Source organism: Canis lupus, chromosome 1 (genome assembly GCF_003254725.2).
Source record: "Canis lupus dingo isolate Sandy chromosome 1, ASM325472v2, whole genome shotgun sequence".
Classification (NCBI taxonomy): domain Eukaryota; kingdom Metazoa; phylum Chordata; class Mammalia; order Carnivora; family Canidae; genus Canis; species Canis lupus.
The window spans coordinates 25,806,239-25,831,750 of record NC_064243.1 but is presented as its reverse complement, the minus strand read 5'-3'; the positions used below and the strand labels follow the sequence as shown (position 1 = coordinate 25,831,750).

The following is a 25,512-nucleotide window of genomic DNA, read 5'->3' as shown; positions in this document are numbered from 1 at the left end:
AAGGTGGCGGCCTCTTTTCTGTGTCTGTGTAAGTTTCCTTTCTCACCTTTAGTGGAAAAACATTTTATTCATTTTAAACGAGGGGGTTCACCTACTTAGAATGTAGACTAGTCCTCCCCCACCTCACCCTATACGGAATGAAAAGCACAGCCTATCCAAGGGCGTGGATTATGATAGTAGCCTGCGTCTTTAAAAAAAACAAAACAAAACAACCACCGGCAGCAGCGCGGCCCCGCCCCCGGCCCGCCCGGCCCCGCCCCCGGCCCCGCCCCCGGCCCGCCCGGCCCCGCCCAGGCCCCGCCCCCGGCCCGCCCAGGCCCCGCCCCGCCCCGCGGAGGGTCCACGGTGCCGAGGTCCGGCTGAGCGGGCGCCGCCCGGCGGAGGGCTCCTGCGAGGCGGGGTCCGCGGGCCTGGACCCGGAGGAGCTGCGGCGCCGGAGCCCGTGCACCGAGCCGCGCATGGACGCGCCGGGGGGTCCAGAGGGCCCACGCCCCCCCAGAGGTGACCGAGGGCGGTTAGGGGGACACCCCTTAGTGGCGTGGGTCCTGACTCTCCCTAACGATTGAATTCGTTTTAGCTCGGTTTGTTTCAGAGAGATTCGACGAGGCAGGGGCCTGGCGGTGGGCTTCGGCTCTGAGCCTCTGCCCTCTCGGAAGGGGTTGAAGTTCGGAGGGCCGGGGCGAGGTCTCTCCTGACTTTTTTCCTCTGTAGCGCCGCTTTTATAAGTTGGGAATGCATTCAAATACGGATGTCATTAGACAAAGGTAAAGCACTGCGTTTGGAGCACCTACTGTTCCCCCTTAAACTTTCTCTTAGTTCCCTCCCCCCTTTACTCCAGAAGTTTTATAAAGGTTCTTGAGACTTCCTCATCTTGCACAGATTTTTTTTTTTTTTTTTTTTCCTGGACTGCAGTGGCAACCTCTGAAAAGTAGAGCAAACCAAGTAAAGTTTTCATGCCTACATTTCTTTTTTCTCAAGCTGTTGAGTTTAAAAATGAATATTTGAAATTGAGTAACTGACCTATTGTCTTTAAATTAAATGAACACGTAGCCCTGGAAGTAAGTATGAAAATAATCAGTGCAAAAGGCTAGTTATTAGTGTAAAATATGTATCGATGTATGTATTAGTGAGACATGTCTTTCCAGGAGCATACCATTGTAAGTATTCATTCCCCAATTGAATGCTTTAGCTTGTTTTTTCCTCACGCTTCACTTCACTTCAATACTACCCTAGAATGCTTAATGAACAGCTAACATGACATGCTTAGAACATTTTAAGCTCATGTAGCATATGAAGCTGGTGACTTGAGAAATTATACTGTAGAGATCTCCTTGTTGCCTCATCCTTCTTGAAGGAATTTATTAAAGGTGGAAGAAATAGAGAAGGCAAAACAGATCAGATGGTTTGATAAATTCTGCCCTGAAAATGTTTTCAAAATAGTAGTGATGTACAAGCTCTGTGTTACATTTGATCAAATGTGCTATGTTCAAAATAGCCTTTAGTTCTGCAGACATTATCTTCAGAGTGCACAGAAGTGACATTTGGAAACTTCAATCAAAAGTCCCAATTATATGCCTGTAATTATACCATGTTTGCATTTAAGGTGATGACTCTCTGGGAAATACAAGAGAGACACCCAGACAGCTTTCCAGAGAACAGTTCTTTGTACTGGTATCAGCAGCTTCCATTAACCTGGGTTCTATGATGTGCTATTCTATCCTAGGACCCTTTTTTCCCAAGGAGGTGAGACATTTTTATGAACTTTAATTTTTTTTAAAAAGCCCTATGAATTATTTCATTTTATGGTGTGTAAAATATACAAATCTGCATTTAGTAAAGATGATGCATAGAACTTTGATAAGCAGAAAGACTTGTTTTTTTTAGAGATTTTATTTATTTATTCATGATAAACAGAGAGAGAGAAAAAGACAGAAACAGAGAGAGGCAGAAGCAGGCTCCATGCAAGGAGCCCAATGCGGGACTTGATCCCGGGACTCCAGGATCATGCCTCAAGGCCAAAGGCAGGCACCAAACTGCTGAGCCACCCAGGGATCCACAGCAGAAAGACTTCTGATGTAATACTTGATGCCAGAGGGAAAAAAAAAATCCAGTCAGAAAGAAAATCCTCTTGGGAGATAACTCACCTAAATATAATTGACCTTCTGAGGACTGCTTTGTCACCATGTAGTTTGATAAATCTTTGGTTTCTGCAACCAAAACAAAGGGGGTGGTCTAGTAACTGAGATTTTAGCATTATTGCAAAAGGTCTTTGCTAAGACGGGAAGTTTGTCTCCTGGAGTTTTTAACTTAGTAGTATTTTGGAATTAGGAAGGCATGGTCCCAGTAAATCCCTTTTTCCGGCTTGAATTTTTTATGGAATCTAGTAGCAGTGGTTGGTGCCAAGAAGGAATTCTGGTTAATATTGGCTAGCTCCTTCCAATCATTGCCTTTTATGTGGATTTGCAGGTCATGACACAGACTCAAGGGGGAATTAACTTGTAGAGAATCCACATGAACTCTGGATGTGGGTGGGATATAACATGGAAGAAATGGTCCTGGCTTGGCTGAGTTGAGTTTTACCTTGTACTCTTTGCCAAAGCCTCAGGTCTAATTGCACTGATCCCTCTGGGTCCTCTAACTGCCTTAATAATGTGTAGCCCTTCATTTTTTGTGTTACCAAGGAGGATGAAAATGGCTTCTTTGCTAGAGGAACAATGTGACTCCATACCCTTACAGTGCTCTTTAGTTTTCAGTGTTTTTTTGCACACATTTATAGCATTTGGTATCTGTAGCTAATCCAGAATGTAGGCAGAGTAGTGAGGATCTCATCACGTTCCTGATGAAGTTCAGTGACTAGTTTGATTTAGTTCTATTTACTGAATGGGAGTGGAAGGGTTAATGGCCTCCCCCTCCAGGGCATGCAGGCATTGGATGCAGTTAGGACAAAAAAAGAGATCTGGAAAACTTACCTCTCTTGTCAATCCACTGGGAGTGAGAAAATATGAAAAAAAAAAAATAAGTTGCAGAGTATTTGGGCACCCTTTACCAAAAGGCTGTTCAAATTGTTAGGAGACTCTTAAGAGAAAGGAATGGTTAATTTTGTCATGTGTGAGGGTGGTGAGGGAGGGAGAAAAAGGCTAGTGTTGAAAGAGACTTCACAGGATGAATCCAAGGTGAGTCTTGAGAAATGTGTTCTCGAGGTGAACAACAGAGGCAAAGTAAATAGCATGTTCTCTGTGAGGAAAGCAGACAACTTGATGTGGCTTGGGCCTGGGATGGAAGAGAAGTTCCACAGGAGCAAATCTGAGGAGGCAGGGGAAGCTAGAATGCAAGGGTCCTTCCATTTATGCCAAAGATGTCAGCGAGAAGCTATCAGAGATATTTGAACAAGGGACGCCTGGGTTGGTCAGTGGTTGAGCTGCCTTGGGCTCAGGGCGTGATCCCTGAGTCCCCCCGCCCCCCACGGAGAGCCTGCTTCTCCCTCTGCCTATGTCTCTGCCCCTATGTCTGTGTCTCATGAATAAATACATAAAAGCTTAAGAAAAGAAAACAGAGAGGTGTTTGAACAAGACTGAGTAGCCTGATCAGTTTTGGGTTTTGGAAAATATAATGATAGGTTGAGCCTCTGTAATTAGGACAGAGAGGACCTGGAGTAACTGGAGCAACCAGTGAGCAGGGTATTTCCTGGCTAGCAACTAAAGTTAGCTTCTCCTTAGTGGAATACAAAGAAGAACAAGACTGTAGATTTGTGTTTTGTTATTTTGTTAATAATTTTTCCAATCTTTTAAAAAATTGACATGTACTTGACATACATTGTTACATTAGTTTTATGTCTACATCATAACAATTATACAATTCTCTTCATTATATAGTGGTCACCACAATAAATAGTTACCGTCTGTCACCCTACAGTTATTGAAGTATTTTTTACTATATTCCCTATGCTGTGCTTTTTAAGTTTTGATTTAGTTTTTTTTGCTTACAGGAGGGAAGGCTGAAGACAGAGGCAGGGAGAGAGCATTCTAACTTTAAAAGACCTAGATACAAAGAGTATCTAGGATCCTTTTTATTTTTTATTAAAATAAAGCCTTGTGGTTGCCAAATGTGCTGGTAAAACTTACCTTTCCTCCTGCATGTATCCTTTCTATTAGCTAGAGCTAATGAGACCAAGGAAAAAATAGGGCTCTTTTTAAATTCTGGTGCAGGATTCCTATTTCTACTCATCCTTTTTCTGGCACCCTCCTTCTTTGTCACAGGATAACATGTGAACTAGAAATTGCTTTTAATAGCTATTCTTGCTTTTCTAATGTGAAGCAGGATCCACATTCCAAAAGTGATATTTGGCTGCTGCCATGGAATGTGATTCTAGGATATCTGAAGTCACCATCCTATCTCCATAGTGAGTGTGGGAACCTGCACAGGTTGGAAACCATCATGGTTTCCTGTGTAACTTTTGCAAGTCTGTGTCCTCATCTATAAAATGTAGCCAGCTAAAAATATATCCCTCATTTAACTGTTTTTAGAAAGCATGTAAAATAGCACTTAATAGAGATTCTGACTCATAGTGAGAGTCCAAATAAATGTTAGTTGCAAAGCTATTATATAAATAATGCCAGACTCCAGGATTAAATACTTATTAGATCCATTAAGCAAAGAACGTGGATAATGTGACTTGACCAGTGCATCTTCTTTCCATGTCTTCATTGACTCCTTTGATGATATCTTCCCGTTGAGGTACCTGTTGTAGTTTGCTAGTGCTGCAATAACAAAAGTACCACATGCCAGGTGGCTTAAACAACAAATTCATTGTCTAACAGTTCTGGACGCTAGAAGTCTGGGATCAGGGTGTTGGGAAGGTTGGTTCTTTCTGAGGACTGTGGGGGAGGGGTCTGTTCAGGCCTCTCTCTTTGGTTTATCAGTTGATGACTTCTCATCTCATCTATCTACTTTTGGTTTGGTTGACCGAGCTTTTGGTGTCAAATCCAAGAAATCATTGCCATGACCAATGTCAAGAAGCATCCCCCTTTGAGGAGTCTGATAGTTTCAGGTCTGACATTTAAGTCTTTTTGAGTCAATTTTGTGAGTAGGTTAAGACAGGGGTCTGATTTCATTCTTTTATTTGTGGATATCTAGTTTTCCCAATGCCATTTGTTGAAGAGACTATCCTTTCTTCATTATTTGTGGAACATCAATTGACTGTGTGGTTTATTTCTAGGCTCTCTAATTTGTTCCATAGGTTTATCTTTATGCCAGTACCATGCTGTTTTAGTTACTTCAGCTTCTTATTTATTTATTTATTTATTTATTTATAGCATGCTAATAGGGGTGGGGGAAAGGGCAAAGGGAGAGAGAGAATCTTAAGCAGACTCTATGTCCTGTGCAGAGCCCCAGTGTGGGGCTTGATTTAATGACCATGAGAATATGACCTGAGCTGAAATCAACAGATGGTTACCTGACTATGCCACCAGGCACTCTTGTAATTTATTTTTGAAATCGTGAAATGCATTGCCTTCGGTTCTGTTTTTCTTTTCTCAAGATTATAAAGCTAACAATTTTTATGGGTGTGGTGAGTGAATAGCTTTCATGTCAGAAATGATTTTATTATAGCTTCCCTTCCTTCACCATTCTGCTTGTTTTAAAATGATAATATTTGGGGGTGCCTGGGTGGCTTGGCCGGTTGAGTGTCTGCCTTTGGCTGAGGTTCCTGGGATGGAGCCCCACACTGGGCTCCCTGCTAGGTGGGAATTTGCTCCTCCCTTCTGTTTGTGCTCTCTCTCTCAAATAAATAATAAATAAACTCTTAAAAAAATAAAATAACAATCTGTGAAATTGCTATGTAGATAAACGTTACCATAAAACAATGCTCTGATCTAATAGCTCCATCTTTCCACATGGATGAGAATTTGTCTTTTAAACTTTGTTCCTTTCCTGTTTCTTTAAAGGCTGAGAAGAAAGGAGTCAGCAATACAGTTACGGGTATGATCTTTGGATGTTATGCTTTGTTTGACTTGCTGGCATCTTTGGTATTTGGAAAATATGTAAGTATTAAAGAACATTTTAATTTTTATATGTTCATAATTAGTTATTCTAATTTATCAATCTAGAATTTCTATTGATACAGAAATAGCTATCATTATATTTTTTGAATTATGCTACTGTTGATTGTTCCATTCTTATGGTTGATTGATTTTTTTTTTTTAAGTTTTTGTTTGAATTCCAATTAGTTAACATTAGTGTAATGTTAGTTTCAGGGGCACAATACAGTGATTCAACACTTTGTACCACACCCGGTGCTCCTCACAAGTGCCCTCCATCATCCCCATCCCCATCTCACCCGTGTTCCCCACCCCCACCTCCCTCTGGGGACCATCAGTTTGTGCTCTAGAGTTAGGAGTCTGTTTCTTGGTTTGTGTCTCTGTCTCTTTTTTCCCCTTTGCTCATTTGTTTTGTTTCTTAAATTCCACATATGAGTGAGATTGTATGGGATTGGTCTTTCTCTGACCATAATAAGTTGATTGATTTTTCATTTCTTCCATGTTTGAAGAGATGTATGTTGTCATTCCTTTAAAGAATTATTATAATCTTATATTAATTGTATATATCTTTCCCAAATCTTGTATGTTCTGATACAGTGGATTTGTTTATGTGGATGTAGACTCATAACAGTCATCAATCTATCCCTCTTTTCTGACATTTCTTACAGCTTGTACAGATTGGAGCAAAATTTATGTTTGTAGCAGGAATGTTTGTCTCAGGAGGAGTTACAATTCTCTTTGGGTAAGTCATGTTCCAATACGTTTGGGAGCTTGAACAGATTTTATAATTTACCTTCAGTTTAAAATGTTAATGGATTTTTTAAATCCATCAGAACTGTTGATTGTTGCCTGCTCAGCATGTAGCTATGGGTGAAGGAAATTGGGTGCTTAGAGGATAGAACAAATAAAGGAAGGAGTCTTCTAAGGACTTAACATTAAGTGGCTTCTGAATCTGTTCATTAGGACTTCTGTCAGTGTGAGTGACAGAAACCTAATTCACTTTTTTGAGTCACGGATATGTTTTGGCTCAAGCACACAGTGCATTGAAGAATCAGCTGGAGCACATCAGGATACAGATGTTAAAATAATGTAATCAGAAATCTTTCTCAAGTTCCTGGTTTTGCTTTCCTCTTCTTGTGCTTTGTTCTTGGACAAACTGTCCCCTTGTGGTAGCAAGAATTCCCCAGCGGCATCCATAGGAAGAATTGCCCAGCAGCTCCTCACTTTTCCTAGCTTCCAGTAGATTCGCAGAATGGAGCCACTGGCCTGATCTTGGTGGTGACCCATCCCTGCCTCAAGGGCACTGGAGGTGGGGGATGCTCTGATTGGCCAGGCTTGAGTCATGTGCTCCCTTGTGTTGTGGTTCCCTCCACTGCTATTTCCTGGAAGAGAGAAAATAAGTGCCAGAGGCAAAATAGCTCACAAGTTCTTAAGGTTTAGCATCCTTTACCAGCCACGTAGTGGCAAATAGTATGGAAGAGCCAACACAACTTCATGGGAGAACATAGAGAAATGAAAAGAGTATGGTGGGATAATGATGAAGTAAGCCCAGGAAGTCTTCATATCAAACTTTTTTTTTCTTTTTGCTGACTTTCTCCCTCTCTCTCTCTCTCTCACTCTCTCTTTCTCTTTCTCTCTCTCTTTTTTTTTTTGCAGGGGAAGTAGGGATCATCTATTTTCTGCATTTTTTTTTTTTTTTAAAGATTTGAGTTCCACCACTGGGGCATACCTGAGACCAAGAAGTCTTTCTTTTGTATATATTCTTGTCAGAGTGATTCTACATATTTCAAAAAGCCAATTTAGTGTTACTGTGTAGAGGGCCCATTATGTCAGCACAAAAGGGCAACTAAACTGTCATTATGACTCAGATTGCTACTAAAAAAAAAGAGAGAGATAATTCACTTCTATTGAAAGTATAACAAAACAACTAAAAAAAAAAACCTTTTCTAAAGAGATTTATTGTAAGGACTATGGGTGAGATACTACTGTTTTTCCCACCATGCATTTGAAAATTGCCTTGTTTTCTTTCAGTGTATTGGATAAAGTTCCAGAAGGACCAATTTTTATTGCTATGTGTTTTCTGGTGAGAATGGCAGATGCAGTCAGCTTTGCGGCAGCAATAACTGCTTCCTTTTCCATTCTTGCAAAGGCTTTTCCAAATAGTGTGGCTACGGTGTTGGTATGTATTTCATACACATTTCCTATTTTCCTCTTAGTGTAGGCTAAAATATTTACCCTATCCAAGTTAATGCTGACATCCATTCTTCGAGATCTACTTTTTTCTATTTTCTGTGTTTTGGTTACCTTTTTAACCCAATTACTACTTACAGCAGCAGGCTGTCGCCAAAGTATCATTAGTCTTCTTTAGATCTCTTCCTAAGCTTAGAATCCCCTGAATGAGCAGTTTGACAGGTAAATGTGGTTCAAGTATTCTTTTTGCCATTAAGAACAAAACAAAATGAGCTCCCCAGTAGTATTTTGTTGTCTCTCTGTAGCCCAGGCTGAAACTGAGCTGCCAGCATTTCTTGGCTTTAGAAGAGTTATCCCTAATGGTCAAACACTTGATTTACACGAGAGTCCTTCCCCTCCATTTTCCAGATTCATGGAAGGAATCATAGAGATCTTGAAGGCCTTGCATGCTCTCTTACTTTTTCCCCAATCACTTGATAACATTATACTGACACACATTCTCATAGATTGGCTAGATGCTAAATACCTAGGATTAGTGACATACCAGATTTCTGTCCCAGCTCTTGGCTACTGCCTCTGACCCAAGCAGGCTGTCTTCTGGCCTCTCCTCTGGACCCATGCATTCCTAAAGGGTCTGTGGCTTGTCTGTAAGACCAAATGCAGCCCTCAGAATAAATCATTGTCCTCTAGACTTTAGGACCTCATCAGCTTAGTACCAAGAATGCCCATATTTACTCAATATTATAGTTTTGGCCATTAAATACACTGCTGTTTAGGTAATTATTTCTTCCCAATTTTGGTTAAATATCTGTATCTATAGCCAGCTAGCTGCTTAGGTTCATTTTGGGTTCCTTAGCCATTGGGCATGCAGGAATGGCCACTGTGACAGGTGTAATGCTTACATTTCCCAGAAACACATTTTACAAAAATGATTCAGAAGAACACTAGTTCATTGACATGCTCTGTAAAACAAGGTTTTGTGAGTGAAATGTTAGGAGTACACATCTGTTGTCCTCCAGCTTAGAGATGCCAGTTCACATGAGTGTATTAAGGCTCTGAGAAATCCTGTAGTAAAGATATTTTATATAATTTTCCACAACTCAGTTTGACTATGGAAACACTTTTTGACTCTTAAAGAACTGCTGTTCTGTGGGACGCTCTGGAAAGTGCTGCCCAAGAAATTCCTGTGATGACAGCAATAGTCCATTTGATCAATTATCTGATTAACAGGGAATATTCATGTTACCGTACCACGTTTCTATATGAAAATTGCAGCCAAAAGCTGATACACCTAACATGGTAGTTGACCTGGATGGCTTCCCTGTGCTTAAATGTAGACTTTTTTTTTTTTTTTAAAGGTTTTACTCATTCATGAGAGACACAGAGAGAGAGACATACAGACAGACACAGAGAGAGAGAAAGAGAGTCAGAGACACAGGCAGAGGGAGAAGCAGGCTTCCCACTGGGAGCCCAATGCGGGACTCAGGGATCCCAGGACCTGGGATCACACCCCGAGCCAAAGGCAGACACTCAGCCACTGAGCCACCCAGGCATCCCTAAATGTAGAATTCTTATATTCTTTATGAAATTGAAAGTTTTCAATGGACTACTTTTGTGTCCTCTGTAAAATCTGAGGATATACAGTTGTAAGCCACAGTCTGCTGAAGACTAGATTGATTTAAAATGGTGCAATTTTATAAGAATTTTTTTAATAGTAAAATATTTTCCATAGCACTGTTTTGTTTATTTTAATTTTAACAAAGAAGAATTTTATGCAGTACAAAATTCAGAAGTTGCAAAAGGAAATACAGAATATAATGAATGTATCCTGTATGTTATTTGTCCTCACCTTCATAGACACACTTGTCCAGGCATGCAGTCCAAAATCATTCTCCCAGAAGGCACAGAGATTATAGGTTCCTTCTGGAGTGATTCCATGTATGTATGAACATGTACACACACATACACAGGCCATGATTCCTTCCTCCTTTGTTTTCTTTACACTAGTGCTAGCATAGTCTCTACAATGTTGAGACTTTGCTGATATACTAACAGTGATCCTGAAGATCATTCTGTGCCTGTATGTGAAGAGTTTCTTACTCTTTACTTTCCTTTAGCAGCGATATGTGGTACTTCACTGTATGGAGGTGACATACATCCATAGTTTATTGAGATTGTTGATAAGTAGTCAGATTGTCTATATCTTTTGCTGATGCAAACAGTGTGCTACAACACATAAGCTTGCACATATGCCATGTCACATCTTTACAACTGTACCCATAAATTCAATCCTTAGAATAGCATTCTGGGTCAGAGAGTATATGCATTTGTAATATTAATAGATTTGACAAGTTACCTCTTCTGTTCACTCACCAGCAGTGTACGAGTGTGTTGCTTTCCTCATTTTCTTTGCAGCAGAGTGTTTAATAGGTGATTGGTAAGAACTGGTGTCTTGTAGTTTAACCGTTTGCTTCTTTTGAAAGTGAGAGTGAGCTTTCTTATACATGCGCAAGGGCTATTTGTATTTTGTTTTATGTGTCAAGAGTCTGCTTATAGCATTTTGCTCATTTTCTTGTTGAGTTATTCATTTTTCCCCCCGCTGATTAGTATTAGCTCTCTTGATATATTTGGGGAAATTAGTCCTTTGTTAGTATTTCTTCCCTGTTCATTTGTTTTTTGATGTACTTAACCATTGTTTTTCATATTTTCATGTAACCAGATTTATGAATTTTTTCTTTTGTGTCATCTGAGTTTTATGTTACAATTAGAAAAACTTCCTACCATAAGGATTAAAAAACAAACCAGAAAAAATCTGCCATATTTTATTTTTCTAGTATTTCTATATGTATATGTAAGTTTTTGGCTCATCTTGGGCTTGTGTGGGTTTGTGTGTGTATATTGTGAAGTGGATAGAATTTTTTTCAGATAGTGTCCATTAAATCTTTATTTGTTAAAAATTTTCAAACAAACTATATTGACTCAATTTTCTTTCCCCCCCTCCCCATTTTTAGGGAAGTCTTGAGATTTTTTCTGGACTGGGACTAGTGTTAGGGCCTCCTTTAGGTGGCTTCTTGTATCAATCCTTTGGCTATGAGGTGCCTTTTATTTTTCTGGGATGCATAGTTCTGCTGATGATACCACTCAACATGTACATTTTACCTAATTATGGTAAGACTGCATTTATTACTCACTTTAAGAATCTGAAATTTAAGTATTTTTATGCCTTTGTAGGAGGCCAATTTAACAAGTACTTTTACTTTATGTAATCAATAATAGATTTGTAGAACACCCTGAAGGAACTTATTGTCTTTTCAAAAATGTTGCTATAGGCAGTTTATATGAATTTCTTTATATCACAAATTCTAACCTTTAGAACTAAGCAGATATTTAATTCCTCGTCATAAAACATCACCATATGAGGTGCTCACCAGATCTTCTTGGACTTAATTAACTATTCAAAATGACAAGTTATCAAATGCTGCACATGGTAATACCTTCTCAGAAGGCCGTTAGGCAGAAGGGCGAGGTCAGACCTTCTTCCCAGTGGTCGTCCCAGGTGGGAGGACACAGAGCTACATTGGGCAGTGATAGGGGTCACCCTGGCTTCAAACCTTCATGCCCCTTATGAGTCAACCTATCCTGTAACAGCTCCATGCACATAGCTGCCAAGGTCACTGTGAGGAACATGCCAGAGTCAGCACAGTCAGGAAGGCACAGAGCATGGTGTCCTCATCAGGTACATGTGGCTCATTGATAGTTCCTTCTCTGTGGATGAAATTTACCAGGCCAGGGCTATTCTTATTACAGTGAGATTGCCTAGTAACATCTTTGGCATTTGACCCTTATCAGGTGATGAAGGGAACGGAGCTAGAGAGTTAACGTGAAGGCTAGAGAGGAGAGAGCTAGAGAATATAGAGAGGCAATACCACCCTGAAACGCAGGGTGGTGCTTGTCATCTTTCTACATGTAAGACAGTGGTTTCTGTAGCTGAGCATCTTGGTTGTTTGGTTCACAGATGAACACTGGACTGATAATCAAGAAACTGGCCCCAGGCCAGAGTCTCACGCATTGGGGAAAAGAGTCATGTCAACCCTGTACTCTAGAGAAAAAGACTTACTAACTAATGGTAGGACAAGATATGTAGAATTTCTATGATTAGGTGCTGGACTGGCCCCAACATCTGTTACTCCTGGAGTCCTGGTCTGCTCTCCTCATCTCCTCCCTACCCAACCCCCCACAATGTGGTATGTTTTGCAGCCCCCTTTGACTGCCATCAGCCTGGGTACTTGGCAGTTATTTCTCTTCATTTTTGTTATTCCTCGATTAAAATCTCCTAGCATTTTCATTGAACTTAACAGAGTCCCAGGTAGCTATATTTTCAGGAACAATATGGTTTGGCAGAATTGCTGTTCATCTGTGGAAGGATCTTCTATTTAGATGGAAAACTGGTATTAAAAAAAATCTCCTAGGTTGTTAATGTTAAGACTGTGCATACAGATTTAGGTGTTCCTATTAAGGAATATTTGTTAAAATTAGTGTTTGGGGAGAGCTTATGGATAGAAGCTAGAGAATTAAATTTTTCTTGTATTTTGATGATATTGATAAATTTTGTGTCCTACAAGGTTCTATCCCACTCCTTTGCCTCCTTCTAGACTCATAGACAATGTGGCTCTAGCTTTGGGGGGTTGAAAGTCAACTTTAGTCCCTCCTGCTCTCTCATCCTTTGTATTTGCTCACCAAGTCCAGTCTTCTGTCCTGCTCTAAAGAAATATTTCTAAAACACAGTCATGGACATACCAATCCTCTTATTAAAAATCCCGAAATCCATGAAATGAGAGCTTTATCTTGAAAGCCATGAGGAGCTGTTGTGAGATTTCAGTAGAAGAATCACATGATCTGAAATCTCTCCCCATCCCATCTGCTCTGACCCCTCCCCATCCTTCAAAACTTACTTTGTATTGCCTTTTCTGGGAAGTGTTTCTGAACCCTCTCCATCACCCAACTAAATGCTGATTCGGTAGTGCTGCAGGGATCGGTGTTTTCGCTGCCCCCTCACACCTAATGGGCACTCCACTTCCTTCCCTGCTTCCCCACCTCTAACAGTAGCTGTTAGAGGTGGCAGTGTAGTCAACCAGGGGGGTCATGCCCCCCTAAAAGAGTGGATCGGAATTGTGGGGAGCAGAAAGAGAACCCAAGTAGCTTGGAAAAGCTCCCCAGGTGATTCTGTTATATGTATCTTGAAGTAGATATCACCATAGGTTTTCATTACTTGGGCTTCTTCCTCTGGTTAAACTCATTATTTGTTTCTTTGGATGTTCTTACATATTCCCGTTGTGATTTCTCAATTTTCCCAGTTTGGATTTAGAGAAGGTCACCATTTCTGCCATAATAGTTTATCGTATACCGTAAATCCATAGCCCCTTTTATATGCAAAAATATATAACTGATTAAAATTGATCTTCTATCATTTGTATCTCAAAGGTAACTAATGAACATCTTTAATAAGCTATTTAAAATCCACACCAAATGAAGTCTCCCTTCTGGCGCTATTGCACCAAGCCATATGGTGGTGTTTGTCCTCTTTCTGCGTCTAACTGCACACCTTCTGTAGTTGAGCATCCTGGACTGTGCTCACATTTAGTTCACTGTTCAATATTTGGCTGATGAGTGAGAAACTACCATCGTGGTTTAACTTTATCTGTTGTATCCTGACCAAGTCTAAATTTATCCTGACTCAAAATACTTGAACCATTCTTTGTGATTTTTTATGTTTTGATCCATACTGGATCATTATTCACCAAGAATTAAGTGATGAACCATGGCAGGTGTTTTGGAGAAATGAGGATATTCAAGTGCTGATCCTCGCCCTCGAAGAGCTTCCTTGTCCACACCTGGTCAATATCATCTCTGGCCTGCCTCTACAGACTGGTCCCCTTGTCTCCATTCTTCACAAGGCCACAGAGAGGTCTCTTTAAACCACAGCTCTGATTCTTACCCCTTGTTTGGAATCCCTAGCAGTTTCTCAGGTTTCCCTGTGTATTTTACAAAGTCTTGCATAAACATGCACCTACATTATGATCTCTCTCCACTCTGCTGGTGCCCCCTGCTCCAGTCTCCATCCTCCAGCTTTGCTTCTCTCCCTTCATTTCTTCAAACACAGAAAAGTTTTGTTGACTTCTGAGTCTTGGAATGTACCATTCCTGGAATAATCTGCCTGGCTTATTCTTTCTTCCTTCACTTGCTCATCTTAAGCTCATGCTTTGGGTACCAACGTAGATATTACTGCTTTAGGAAAGCCTTCTTTATATGGCTTTCCCTGTTGTTTGTTTGTTTTAAGACAGTCCTCTTATAGGCTACAAAAGGTTCCCTCCTAGTTCCATCCTAGCTCTCTCCAATCCTTTCTGAAATTTCTCTGAGAGGACAGGGGCTGAGTTTGTCTTCTTTGCCTTTCTTTGCCCCACATTTTGCATGGCACCTGACCCAGCAAAGATTTTGCTCAATAACTTAACTGGAAATCGGGAAAATCACCAGACAATAGTAAACAATGTAAAACGAAATGTAGTTTAGATGCTAAAATGTATGGTAGAGACTGGAAGTGTGGTAGGAAACAGAGGAAGGTAAAATTTGTGGGCCAGTGCCAAACCTTACAGAGTGAATAGAATTTGACAGATTAGCAGGAGAAAAAGAAAGGAGTCATGACATTCCTGTTGCTGGGAATAGTGAAGAAGCTGGGTTCCCGCAAGGGGAATGCTAGAAGTGAGGTCTGTGCTCCGTTGGCCATGAATTCCAATATAATTTATGCATGATTCAGTAGCACCCCCTTTCAATCTGGTGTTTTCTTTGCTATCAGAAAAAAAAACTGATGCTCTGTGATGAATTCAGATCCCTTCACAGCATACACGCATAGTTCCTCAGTAAAGCTTCTGGCTCTTCCCATGCACCAAATCTAACTTTATGTATTCTCTATCCCATCTAGGGAAGGCCTCACTTGCTTTTCAGGTATAACCTAATAACCTAAGATCCCCCTCTTCTCCTCTCATTCTGCTTCCAGTTGATTCTTTATGAATTTGAGAAACTGTTTTTAAGGAAACTCAATGTGGCTTCTAGGTTTAAATAATTTATATGCAAATATAGATAATATGCAGTTTGAGGCAAACTCAGAGGTGCGGTTATTTTGATTACCAGATAAAGATGGCCTTAGCAATTTTACTTTTCAAAATAGGTCAAAATTTTAATTACTCTGATTTTTTATTTTTTTTTAAATTTTTACCCAAAGACTCTGATCCAGGCGAACACTCATTCTGGAAACTCATCACTTTACCCAAGGTTGCACTCATAGCCTTTGTCATCAACTCACTCAGCTCATGTTTTGGCTTCCTTGATCCTACACTGTCTCTCTTTGTTCTGGAGAAGGTAGGTAGCCTGATTGTCAAAGAGCTCTCCACTGTAGAAGGTGGGTATAATTGCTTGCTTTTGGGCCCTTCTTGGTGGAAAGAGCTCTTGAGTGGCTGAGAAGGAGACATGATAAGAACTGCATACCTGGGTAGCATGTAACCTTCCCTCTGCTACATTACTGTGACTGGGGGTCTGATTCATGGTAAACAAAAGAAGCTTTTCACTAAGTGGCCTGAATACTGGTCTCCTTTTCAAAGTCTTGCTGGAGTGATCATAGGTCTGGCTTGGGCATCACCCTGGCTGCTGGACAAGAATACTTTCCTCTACTTGTTCAAATTCCAGTGAGACAGTTGGGGGACTCAGTAGCTCATTTAATGTTCCTCTCTAACAGATCCCCTCTGAGTCCACTTAGTTTTTCAGCTATTACATACAATTAAATGACTATGGAATATATTAATCTGGGATATTAGAAAGGAGTCAAGAGTCTGTCTCCATCTTTTTTTTTTTTTAATGCTGGAAAATGTTGAATTTAAAAGTTGGATGTTGTAGAAATTTGCTCTTAGATATTTCTGAAAAAAGATGATTAATAATGTGGTAAAGTACATTACCTGATAGTTATACTGAGGAATTAATATGTGTTTATAAAGGCAGAACTCTCATTGCAGCCCATACTGACTTTCTGTGAGGTACTGGTATTCCAAAAGCACAGTTACCAGAAACACAGCTCATTGAAGTCACTAGAGACAGTTTTGTGTATGTGAAATACCCAAAAAGATAAATCTGGAGACTATGAGTTTAGGGCCTGGCCCTAGATTTCATGGGCTTACTTAAGAAAATTAGTTAAGGAAATTATGGAAGGTGGGAACAACTCAGGCAAAGAAATGTGTTTGTATCATGCTGGCTGTAGTAACAGTATCAGAGTTGTGTGGTAGCTTACTGTTTGAAAAGCCTTTGTCGTGTATATATCATCTTTAATTAGATATTAGCATTCCTTTGAAATGGATACTATACCAGTGCACTTCTGTCTGTAGACAGTCAGCATCACCTGGTTGCTTGTTAGAAATGCAAATTCCTTGGGCACCTGGGAGGCTCAGCCAGTCAGGTGTGTCCCACTCTTGATCTCAGCTCAGGTCTTGATCTCATGATCATGACTTAAGCCCCATGTTAGGCTCTATGCTGGGCATGGAGCCTACATAAAAAATGCAAATTATCTGGCCCCATCCCATACCTTTTGACTCAGAAATTCTAGGCCTGAAGTCTAAGAACCTCTCTTTTTTTTTTTTTTCCATCCCTTGAACCAAGGCATGTTAGCACTTTGCTTCAAATAAGAACCTCTTTTAACAGGTTCTCCGGGTAATTCTAATATGCCCTAAAGTTGATGAAGCACTGGTATACACGTAAAAAGTGCTATGATTCATAGAAGCCAAGTTGTACGTTCAAAATAAAATGTTACAAAGCAAGACATCTTGGACTTTTGACCTCTGGTAAGGTTTTTATTTCCCCTTATAGGAAAAGAAATCCATTTATAAAAGTAAGATCAAAATTAGGAAGTGTGGGCTCATGGTAGATAATAAGAACTGAAGAAGTGGCCAGAAAAGGTTTATGTTTATTTTAAAAATTACTTAATCACATAACTCTAACACAAAATTTCTTTTACAGTTTAACTTACCAGCTGGTTATGTGGGACTGGTATTCCTGGGTTTGGCATCATCCTACGCCATTTCTTCGCCATTGTTTGGTCTACTAAGTGATAAAATGCCAGTATGTACACTGAATCTACACTTAAGAATCACTCCTGTATATTTGGACCAATGGCTTTCTGGAACTGTACCTCTGGAACTCTAGAGGTCCATTGATTAGAATTGATATTCAATTAAAAAAATTTCAGCTTATTACCGTATAACTGAGAAATAAAATATAAGGTATTCAAAACTTACACCATGGTGATTTGAGATCTAAATACATTGTGAAAAGGTGCTCTCCATCTAGTTAATTAACACAACCATCGCCTCTATGTTATCTTTTTTTTTTTTAAAGGGCAACAACATTTAATTCTATATTCAATTTTTGGAGTCAATAAAGAGGTTCCAGTGTCTTCCAACCTACCATCGCTCTGAGAAAATTCACTTTTAATTGCTTCTTCTGGGAAAAAAGGGGTCTGTGCTGAAGTTGCTGACAAACTATTGGATTAGACTTTTTGAACAGAAAAACTCCCATTTAAGACCATCTTCTGTCACTGAACAGATATCTTGCCCCTAGAATTTTCAGCCTGCATTTAAGTAGTTTAAAAGGAATAATTTTATTGGGTACTTTTTAAATAATGTGAATGTTTCAGGTATTGCATCTACCAGGTGGTTCCTTGTGACTGCTTTTTAAATTGTTATTTTTGGAATTGTTCATCATATGCAAAATCTACAGTACATTCCCTTCCCAAGGAATGCTTGTTCTTAGAAACTCCCTATCTTGGGGTATATTGTCCTTGCTTTTTTATTTGTCATGTACCTATTGTCTCTTAAATGTAAAGTTTTGGTTTTTTTCAGTGTATTTGGATTTTTTCATGTCATGGCTTGTGTTCTTCAGTGATTTTTTTGCATGTGCTTTGTTTATGGAGGTGCTTTACTCCAAGAGGTTTTTTGTTTGTTTGTTTGTTTGTTTGTTTTTGACTGTCCTTTTCTTTACCAGCATCTAAGGAAATGGTTTCTGGTTTGGGGAAACATAATCACAGCAGGATGCTACATGCTCTTAGGACCTATACCAGTCTTGCACATTAAAAGGTAATGTTTTTCCTTCTGTATTTTTGGCTGAATAGCATTAAGAGGTATTAAAGAAATTTTTGGTGTGATGCTGCCATGGCTCTGTATTTTGAACCTTATTACTTCAGTAAATTACCTTGATTTAGGACTACAGTTGTCTGTTAGACTGGCAGTATTTTACCTTACTAGGAGGTAGTGGTACAAGCAAATAGAAATGTCTAAAATCTGTATCAAATGAAAAGAATGATGCTTCTCCCTCTGTGTTTCAATTGCACGATTGTTTGTACTTTATTTTAAAAATAGCATTTGTTGCTACTTTTAGCTGACAGTTCTTATGATATGTTTTTGTTTTTTCTATTCCTTCTTTATCCTTGAGACTGGGATCAAATCTTTTTTTTTTTTTTTAAGACTTTATTTATTCATGAGAGACACACATAGAGAGAAAGAGAGAGAGAGGCAGAGACACAGGCAGAGGGAGAAGCAGGCTTTATTCCGGGACTCCAGGATCATGCCCTGAGCCAAAAGCAGGTGCTAAACTGCTGAGCCACCTGGGCGACCCTCTTTTCTGTCTATATCATTCTTAGCATGTAGTCACTGCTTGTTAGAGCTTGTTAAATGTAATTTATTTGCTAAAATAAAAGGTGCTTAAAGCTTTTCAGGTAGTTCTGGGATGGAGTGTAACACGGAAACAGCAAGGATTTCAGGATCCTTCAGATTTGGGTTTGCATCCTGCCTTTGCCACTTACTAGATATGGGAACTTGGGCAAATCATTTACTTTCCAGCAGCCTGCATTGTCTTCCCTACAAAAAAGGAGGTGATCATAGTTTTTAGTTGGCAGGATATTGCTGTTCAGTGGGGAAATGGATGTTAAGTATGTGGCACAGTGCAGGAAATGGAGCAAAATTTGTTTCCTGCCACTTCCCTTTATGCCATTTTTTTTTTTTTTTAGTCAATTGAATTTCAAAGCCAAGTGATTGAAGGAGCAACATTAATATTTAGCCAGTTTTGGGAAGATGTCGTATGGTGGTAACCTCTTATGTTGACTCTAGGCATGTGATATGTGTGACCAAAGGAACTGAGATATTGTGGTGAATTGATTCCCACTCCTCCCCCCATACCACCACCAAACTGTAAGGAGCTCGAGGGCACTGTCACTGAATGAAGTGGGGTCAGATGGAAATGAGGCAGACCAGTCATGTGCTCTATGAAACAAGCTGCCCTGGGATTCAGCCTGCCTGCCTTAATATGAAGCTTGTATCTTGTCAGCATGCTAATGTTGTTTTGTTTTGTTCCTTTCTCCAAAACTCTTTTGCAGTCAGCTCTGGCTGCTGGTGCTAATATTAGTCCTAAACTGGCATCTCTGCTGGGATGAGTATAATTCCAACTATCCCGGAGATCCTCAGTTGTGCATAGTAAGTTACTTCTGTGCTTGAGGAACTGTGTTGTGAATAGCAGGGGGCATCACACACTTTCTTGAATTTCTCAGTTTTGTAGAATGCTGGATTTTTTTTTCACAAGACCAAATCTTCATGATTTTATATCACACAATATTGTGATATAAATAGTATATACAATAGTACTATATCAATGACAGTATATGGTAATAATAATCCAGTGATGGGTAAAATGAGTTGTGGATAGAGGCTTGGCTTGGCTTATGCCTAGGAACACGTCTACTTTTGAAAAGCCAAAGCACAATGGAAAGGCCTGAGCAATGTTTCCTTCTCATGGAGAAGGTCCATACGAGGGCATACAATGACCAGGCGAAATGATTCTTGTACCATTTCCAGTGTGTTGGGGGATGAGGGTGGTTCCAACACCACCAAGCAACTCTCCAGAACCAGTAGATGTCCTACAATGTAACTCAGTTCTGATACTATCTACCTGGAGAGAATAGCAGATCCCTCATGTGAAGGGCTCTGTCCCCTAGACTGCCCTATGCCTCAGGTGTTAATTGCAAGTCCAGGTTATTACATGTGCTTCTGACTGAGTGGCCTGGAAATCAGAGGTTCCCATGACAACCTCCTCAGATTCAATTAATTTGCTAGTGTGATTCACTGAGCTCACAAAACCAGTGTACTCATTAGATTTACTGGTTTACTACAAAAGAGATAAAAGCATATGAATCAACAGCCAGATGAAAAGAGACAAAGGGTGAAGTCCTGATCAAAGGAACTTCTGTCCTTGTGGGGTTTGGGGCTCCTGCATACTGGCATGTATGTGAAAGGGTTCTGATTCACCACCCTGGAAGCTTTCTTATTCCATCCTTTTGGGTTTTTATAGACACTTCATTACATACTCACGATTGATTCAGTCAATGACCATTGGCCATGGATTCAACCTCCAGCCCCTGTTTCCTCCTCAGAGGGAGGAATGGGTTCTCACCTTCTAATCACATGGTTGACTCTTCTGGCAAGGAGCCCCTATAACTCACTTCACAAACATAACCACAGGCACTTGAAATTGCTTTCATCACTTAGGAAATTCCAAGGGTGTTGGGGGCTCCTGGCTAGAAATAGAAGGAAGACCAAATATATATTTTTCATTATAAATCACAGTATCATACCAGGCATTTGTCAGGTGGCCACCAGTCTTTTGTTTAGTAGGCATGACAATGAAGAACACGAAGTGAACTGGAGCGGGAAGAATGGCGCTAGCTCTGCTGGCTCAAGGCAACAATTCTCCGAGCCATAAGGAGCTGCCTCTGTGTTTTCCAGAAGTTTCTCCTTATTCTCTTTGCATGTTCATCTCATTTTAAGAATTTATTCATTAATTATATATTTTTATGAGACTTCATGCAAATGGGTCATGACTCTTAATATCATGCTTTATATATGCAATAAATTTTTTTTAGAAAACCATGAAGGAAACACAACTATGAAAATTCCTTCGAGTTAGATTAGCTTTTCATATTAGAAATGGAGTGTCCTGGCTGTTGGTTTTGTTCAGATCGTTTCCAATCTATTTTAACTTCTCTGTCACATACTCTTTGCTTTCATGTAGGTTTCCCCTTTCATAACAGATCTACTCTTGTGTCTCTGCAGTGAAAATGGTTTTGAAGAAGGATTAAGTACCTTGGGACTTGTGTCAGGTCTCTTCAGCGCAATGTGGTCAGTTGGGTGAGTAGGCATTTGATTCATACCTGCGAGATGGAAAATACTATCTTCATTTCCATGAAGAAATTGATACTGAGAAGTCCAATGGGTTGCCCAAAGGCACCTAATTCATTTAGGGCAGAGTTGGAGTCCTAACCCATACCCTCCAGCTCCCAGGTCGATGGTTATACCAGTGGTCTTAAAACATCATCAACATGGTCTTCTATGTTTCTCTTTCTTTTTAAATTTTTTTAACAGATTTTATTTGTTTATTCATGAGAGACACAGAGAGAGAGGCAGAGACACAGGCAGAGGAAGAAGCAGGCCCCCCTCAGGGAGCCCAATATGAGGCTCAATCCCAGGACCCCAGGATTACTACCTGAGCCAAAGGCAGACGCTCAACCACTGAGCCATCCAGGCGTCCCTGTTTTGTCTTTTTAAAGTTCTCTTTCTAAATCTTTTTAATAGGATCATGTCTCAAGTTTTAAAAATGTATTCACTTCTTCATTCATTTACTTTTTTTTACTCTTTGCTGTACCTGAGGGATAGCTGTGTACTGGCACTGTATAGTATATCTCAATATATATGTACTGAATTAAGTTATTTTAAATACGAATGTGGAGAAGCAGAGAGAGAATAGTATAAAGATTCTTTTGAGGGTGTGTCACTTTTAAAAATTTTTGTGAAAATTTTCAGAAACAGTTATTATAATTTTAGAATTGTTTATTTTTTATGAGATTTTATTTTATTTATTCATGAGAGACACACAGAGAGGCAGAGACACAGGAAGAGGGAGAAGCAGGCTCCCTGTGGGGATCCCGATACAGGACTTGATCCCTGGACCCGGGATCTTGCCCTGAGCCGAAGGCAGATGCTCAACCACGAAGTCACCCAGGCATCCTTAGAATTGTTTAAAAACTTTGGACATCTTTATTTTCAGATACAGTTTTTTTCTCCACCCAGTGCTCTGTCCAGGAATTGGCTTTTGTCCTTAGTACGTCCACTTCCAGTTTAATGAAGATCATGATTCAGGGATCAGTTGCAGACTTTAGGAAGTAGTTATTATTATTTTTTTAATGCTATTTAATATTCTTCCTCCTTTTCATTGTTAGTGCTTTCTTAGGACCAACCCTGGGTGGATTTCTGTATGAGAAAATTGGTTTTGAATGGGCAGCTGCTGTACAGGGTCTTTGGGCTATGACAAGCGTGAGTAGTCAGTCTTTTATTTTTATCTTCCTTACATTTGTGGAGAAATGTGACTTGGAGAATTGACATTAACTAGTCTTCTTCACTTGTGTTAAAGGGAGTGACAATGGGCTTGTTTTATCTGTGGGAGCACTCACAGAGAAGAAGGTATGGTCAATTCCTTTTACCCTTTAAAAATCAGCCTATGGGAGTGGAAAAGAAATAACCATTTCCTACCCATTCTTCCAGTCAGGAGATTTCTGGGCATTCTAAGCCTCATTACTTTGTAGATACATTTGAGGGGGAAGGTAGAGTGTAGTACTGGGTTTTTGTTTTGTTTTTTTAAGATGAGGAATATTGAGGTTCTGTGCTTTTTTCCTTCAATGTAGATCTAAGCTCGAAAATATCCTGGGCACAGAGGAGGAACGGACTGCCCTCTTACCTGATGAAATCCAGCCTTAAGAATCCTGGGTCGATACCCATTGGGAGACGGATGCTCCTGGGGTGAACGTCAAAGTTGAAAGGGTTTTCTTAACATTACACACAAAATTCCATGGACTCTATAACAGCAACCTGAAAGTCTCAGCATATTTTTGGATGATCCTGTGTTAAGCTGCCCTAAAAAGCTGGCCTGCTAAACCGGCATATTTGCAACATGAAGAATGAGAACAGTTGTAAAATCAGCAAAAGTTTGTTTTTTTAGGTGATCAAACTTGGCCTTAAAGAGGTTATGGACTGTAGGTCTCCTGTTTTCTCTGTTTACTTTTTATTTTAAGTGCACTAATTCTGTGAATGTACCTTTTCTTTATTAACAGGGAAATAAATGAATTAATTTGATATACTTAAAAGTAATATAAAGATTACTAAAAATGGATAGAATAATTACTGTGAAAATTAGTTTTTAAAAGACATGCTTTCTGTGTGTCCTAAGATTTTTGTTCTCGTTCAAAAGATAAAATTCCTGCCTCTTGTGCAAAAGCTTTAAAATTCCTAGGCTCTCAGCTCTTCTAGAAGTTTTGTTTGTGTGAGAGGTATAAAAATAACATTAGTTTTGACTTCCCTTTTGTAACATACTTTGGATTAGGACTTGGATTTATAAACAATGATTAGTATAACATTATTCATTTCCTTGAATGTCCCTATTTCAGTTCTACTATCTTTTTGTTGTTGTTGTTGTTGTTTTTATAAAAAACATACTCCTCATAGATGTATACTATTCCCAGAGCAAGTGAGCCCACAGGAATGCTCATTATATTTGAGGGAAGGTGTTCATCTGACTTCGTGTGAAATTCATGTCATTGCTTGAAATGAGTGAATCCTTATCATGTCATTCTCATACCTTCTGGGGTGTTTTCATGCTGTGGTAGCCACATTTACACTTTTTTTAAAAAAATAAAGAAATGGTTTTATCTATGTATTAATTCAAAAACTTTTATTGAATGACTTCTCTGACGCTCTGCGAGGTACTGGGAACTTAGCTGTGATAAAAATAACACAATGTCTGCCTTATGTCTACTTATATTCTGGTGGAATGGACAAACTATAAATGAACACCAGAATCTCCCATTATCTTACAGAGTTGCTGTGAAGGGAAAAACACAGTGATACTCAAGAGTAAGTGGCTGCAGTAATTAGGTGTGGGGTCCTAACATAGATAAGACCTCTCTATGGAGGTGAGACTTTTGAACTGAGTCCTAAAAGGATAGAGTGAGGCAGTCATCCTGAGGGAAAGCCTTCCTTTGCGTATGCAGAAGGGATTGACATGGTCAAAGATGACACCGATGCTCATGTGGCTGAAATCTAGTAAACAGGAGGTTTGGGAGGTAGAGAGGAGCCAGCTTCTCAGCAGGGGATGCCAGAATTTGACTTATGTCTCAGGAAGGTCATGGTCTCTGCTTGTGCACTTGAGTGGGGATGCAAATTAGCAGGGATAGAGGGAGATCTGTGAGAGCCTTGAGAGAGACACGGTAGTTTGGACCATGGAGGCGGTGGTGGAGATGGAGTGTAAAAGATGTGTTTTGGAAGTGGAACCAACAGGACCTACTCATGTGAACGGAGGGAAGAGGAATTCAGGATGACTGGAGATTTTGGCTTGAAGCTGTGGGTGGAAGATGGTGCCTCATAGTGAAATGGGGAAGAATAGGAGTAAAAAATCCTGAAGGGGCAAAATAACCCGAGATGGGATGCCCTTTCACACCACCAGAATAAAAAGAAATTCAAAGGGTGATGGAGGTGGTAATGACAAGGCAACCATAACTGTTTTGGAAAACTGTGCGACATTCATTGCCAGAATTGAACCTTCACAAATCCATGAACTCTTATTGCCCTCCTCCCTCGAAATCTCTTTGTTGTGAGCACTCCAGAGGGTGGTCCAGTGCCTGCGTGCATGAGTAGCCGGTCACCCAGCCCTCTGCTCACCCACTTCCCAGGACAGAACCAGGACTGGGGGTGACCCTGACCTGCTGCACCAGCCCTCAGACCAGTGGCCAACCTGCCAGGGAACACCTGGAGTTCTCACCGCTGCTGCATGGGCCTCTGCTACAGCAGGGTGGTGGTGGGTGCTGCTGCTCCTAGCTGGGGCACAGCACTGAGCTCCCCAGGATCCAGCCCGAGCCCTGATATAGCTCAGACCACCAGTGCTGTTGACTGTCAGAGATCAAGGTCAACGTGAAGATTCAAGGCTTTCTGGTGAGAGGGTTTTGCCTCCATTCCTGAACACAGGAATGTGTTCTTTTAATACATGCCGACAGACTACTTTGTACAAAGTCAACTTTGCCCCTTCCTCATTTTATGATTTTATAAGTACTAAAATAGATGACAAAATTAAAAATATGAGTAAAGATAGAGGAACTTTGAAA

At 40.1% G+C, this 25,512-nt stretch overlaps 1 protein-coding gene across 1 annotated transcript; it reads left to right on the top strand.

Annotated features, from left to right (window-relative positions):
- Nucleotides 1–344: 344 nt before the first annotated feature.
- On the top strand, nt 345–24,083 carry SLC18B1 (solute carrier family 18 member B1). The gene is given in 15 exon segments (XM_025422302.3): nt 345–501; nt 1,604–1,743; nt 5,943–6,038; nt 6,704–6,777; nt 8,067–8,214; nt 11,237–11,393; nt 15,502–15,638; nt 17,280–17,381; nt 18,303–18,394; nt 19,690–19,723; nt 19,725–19,786; nt 21,419–21,493; nt 22,582–22,675; nt 22,773–22,822; nt 23,044–24,083. Coding segments are annotated over 15 exon segments (1,377 nt in total). The 5' UTR covers nt 345–458; the 3' UTR covers nt 23,117–24,083.
- The last annotated feature ends 1,429 nt before the right edge of the window (nt 24,084–25,512 follow it).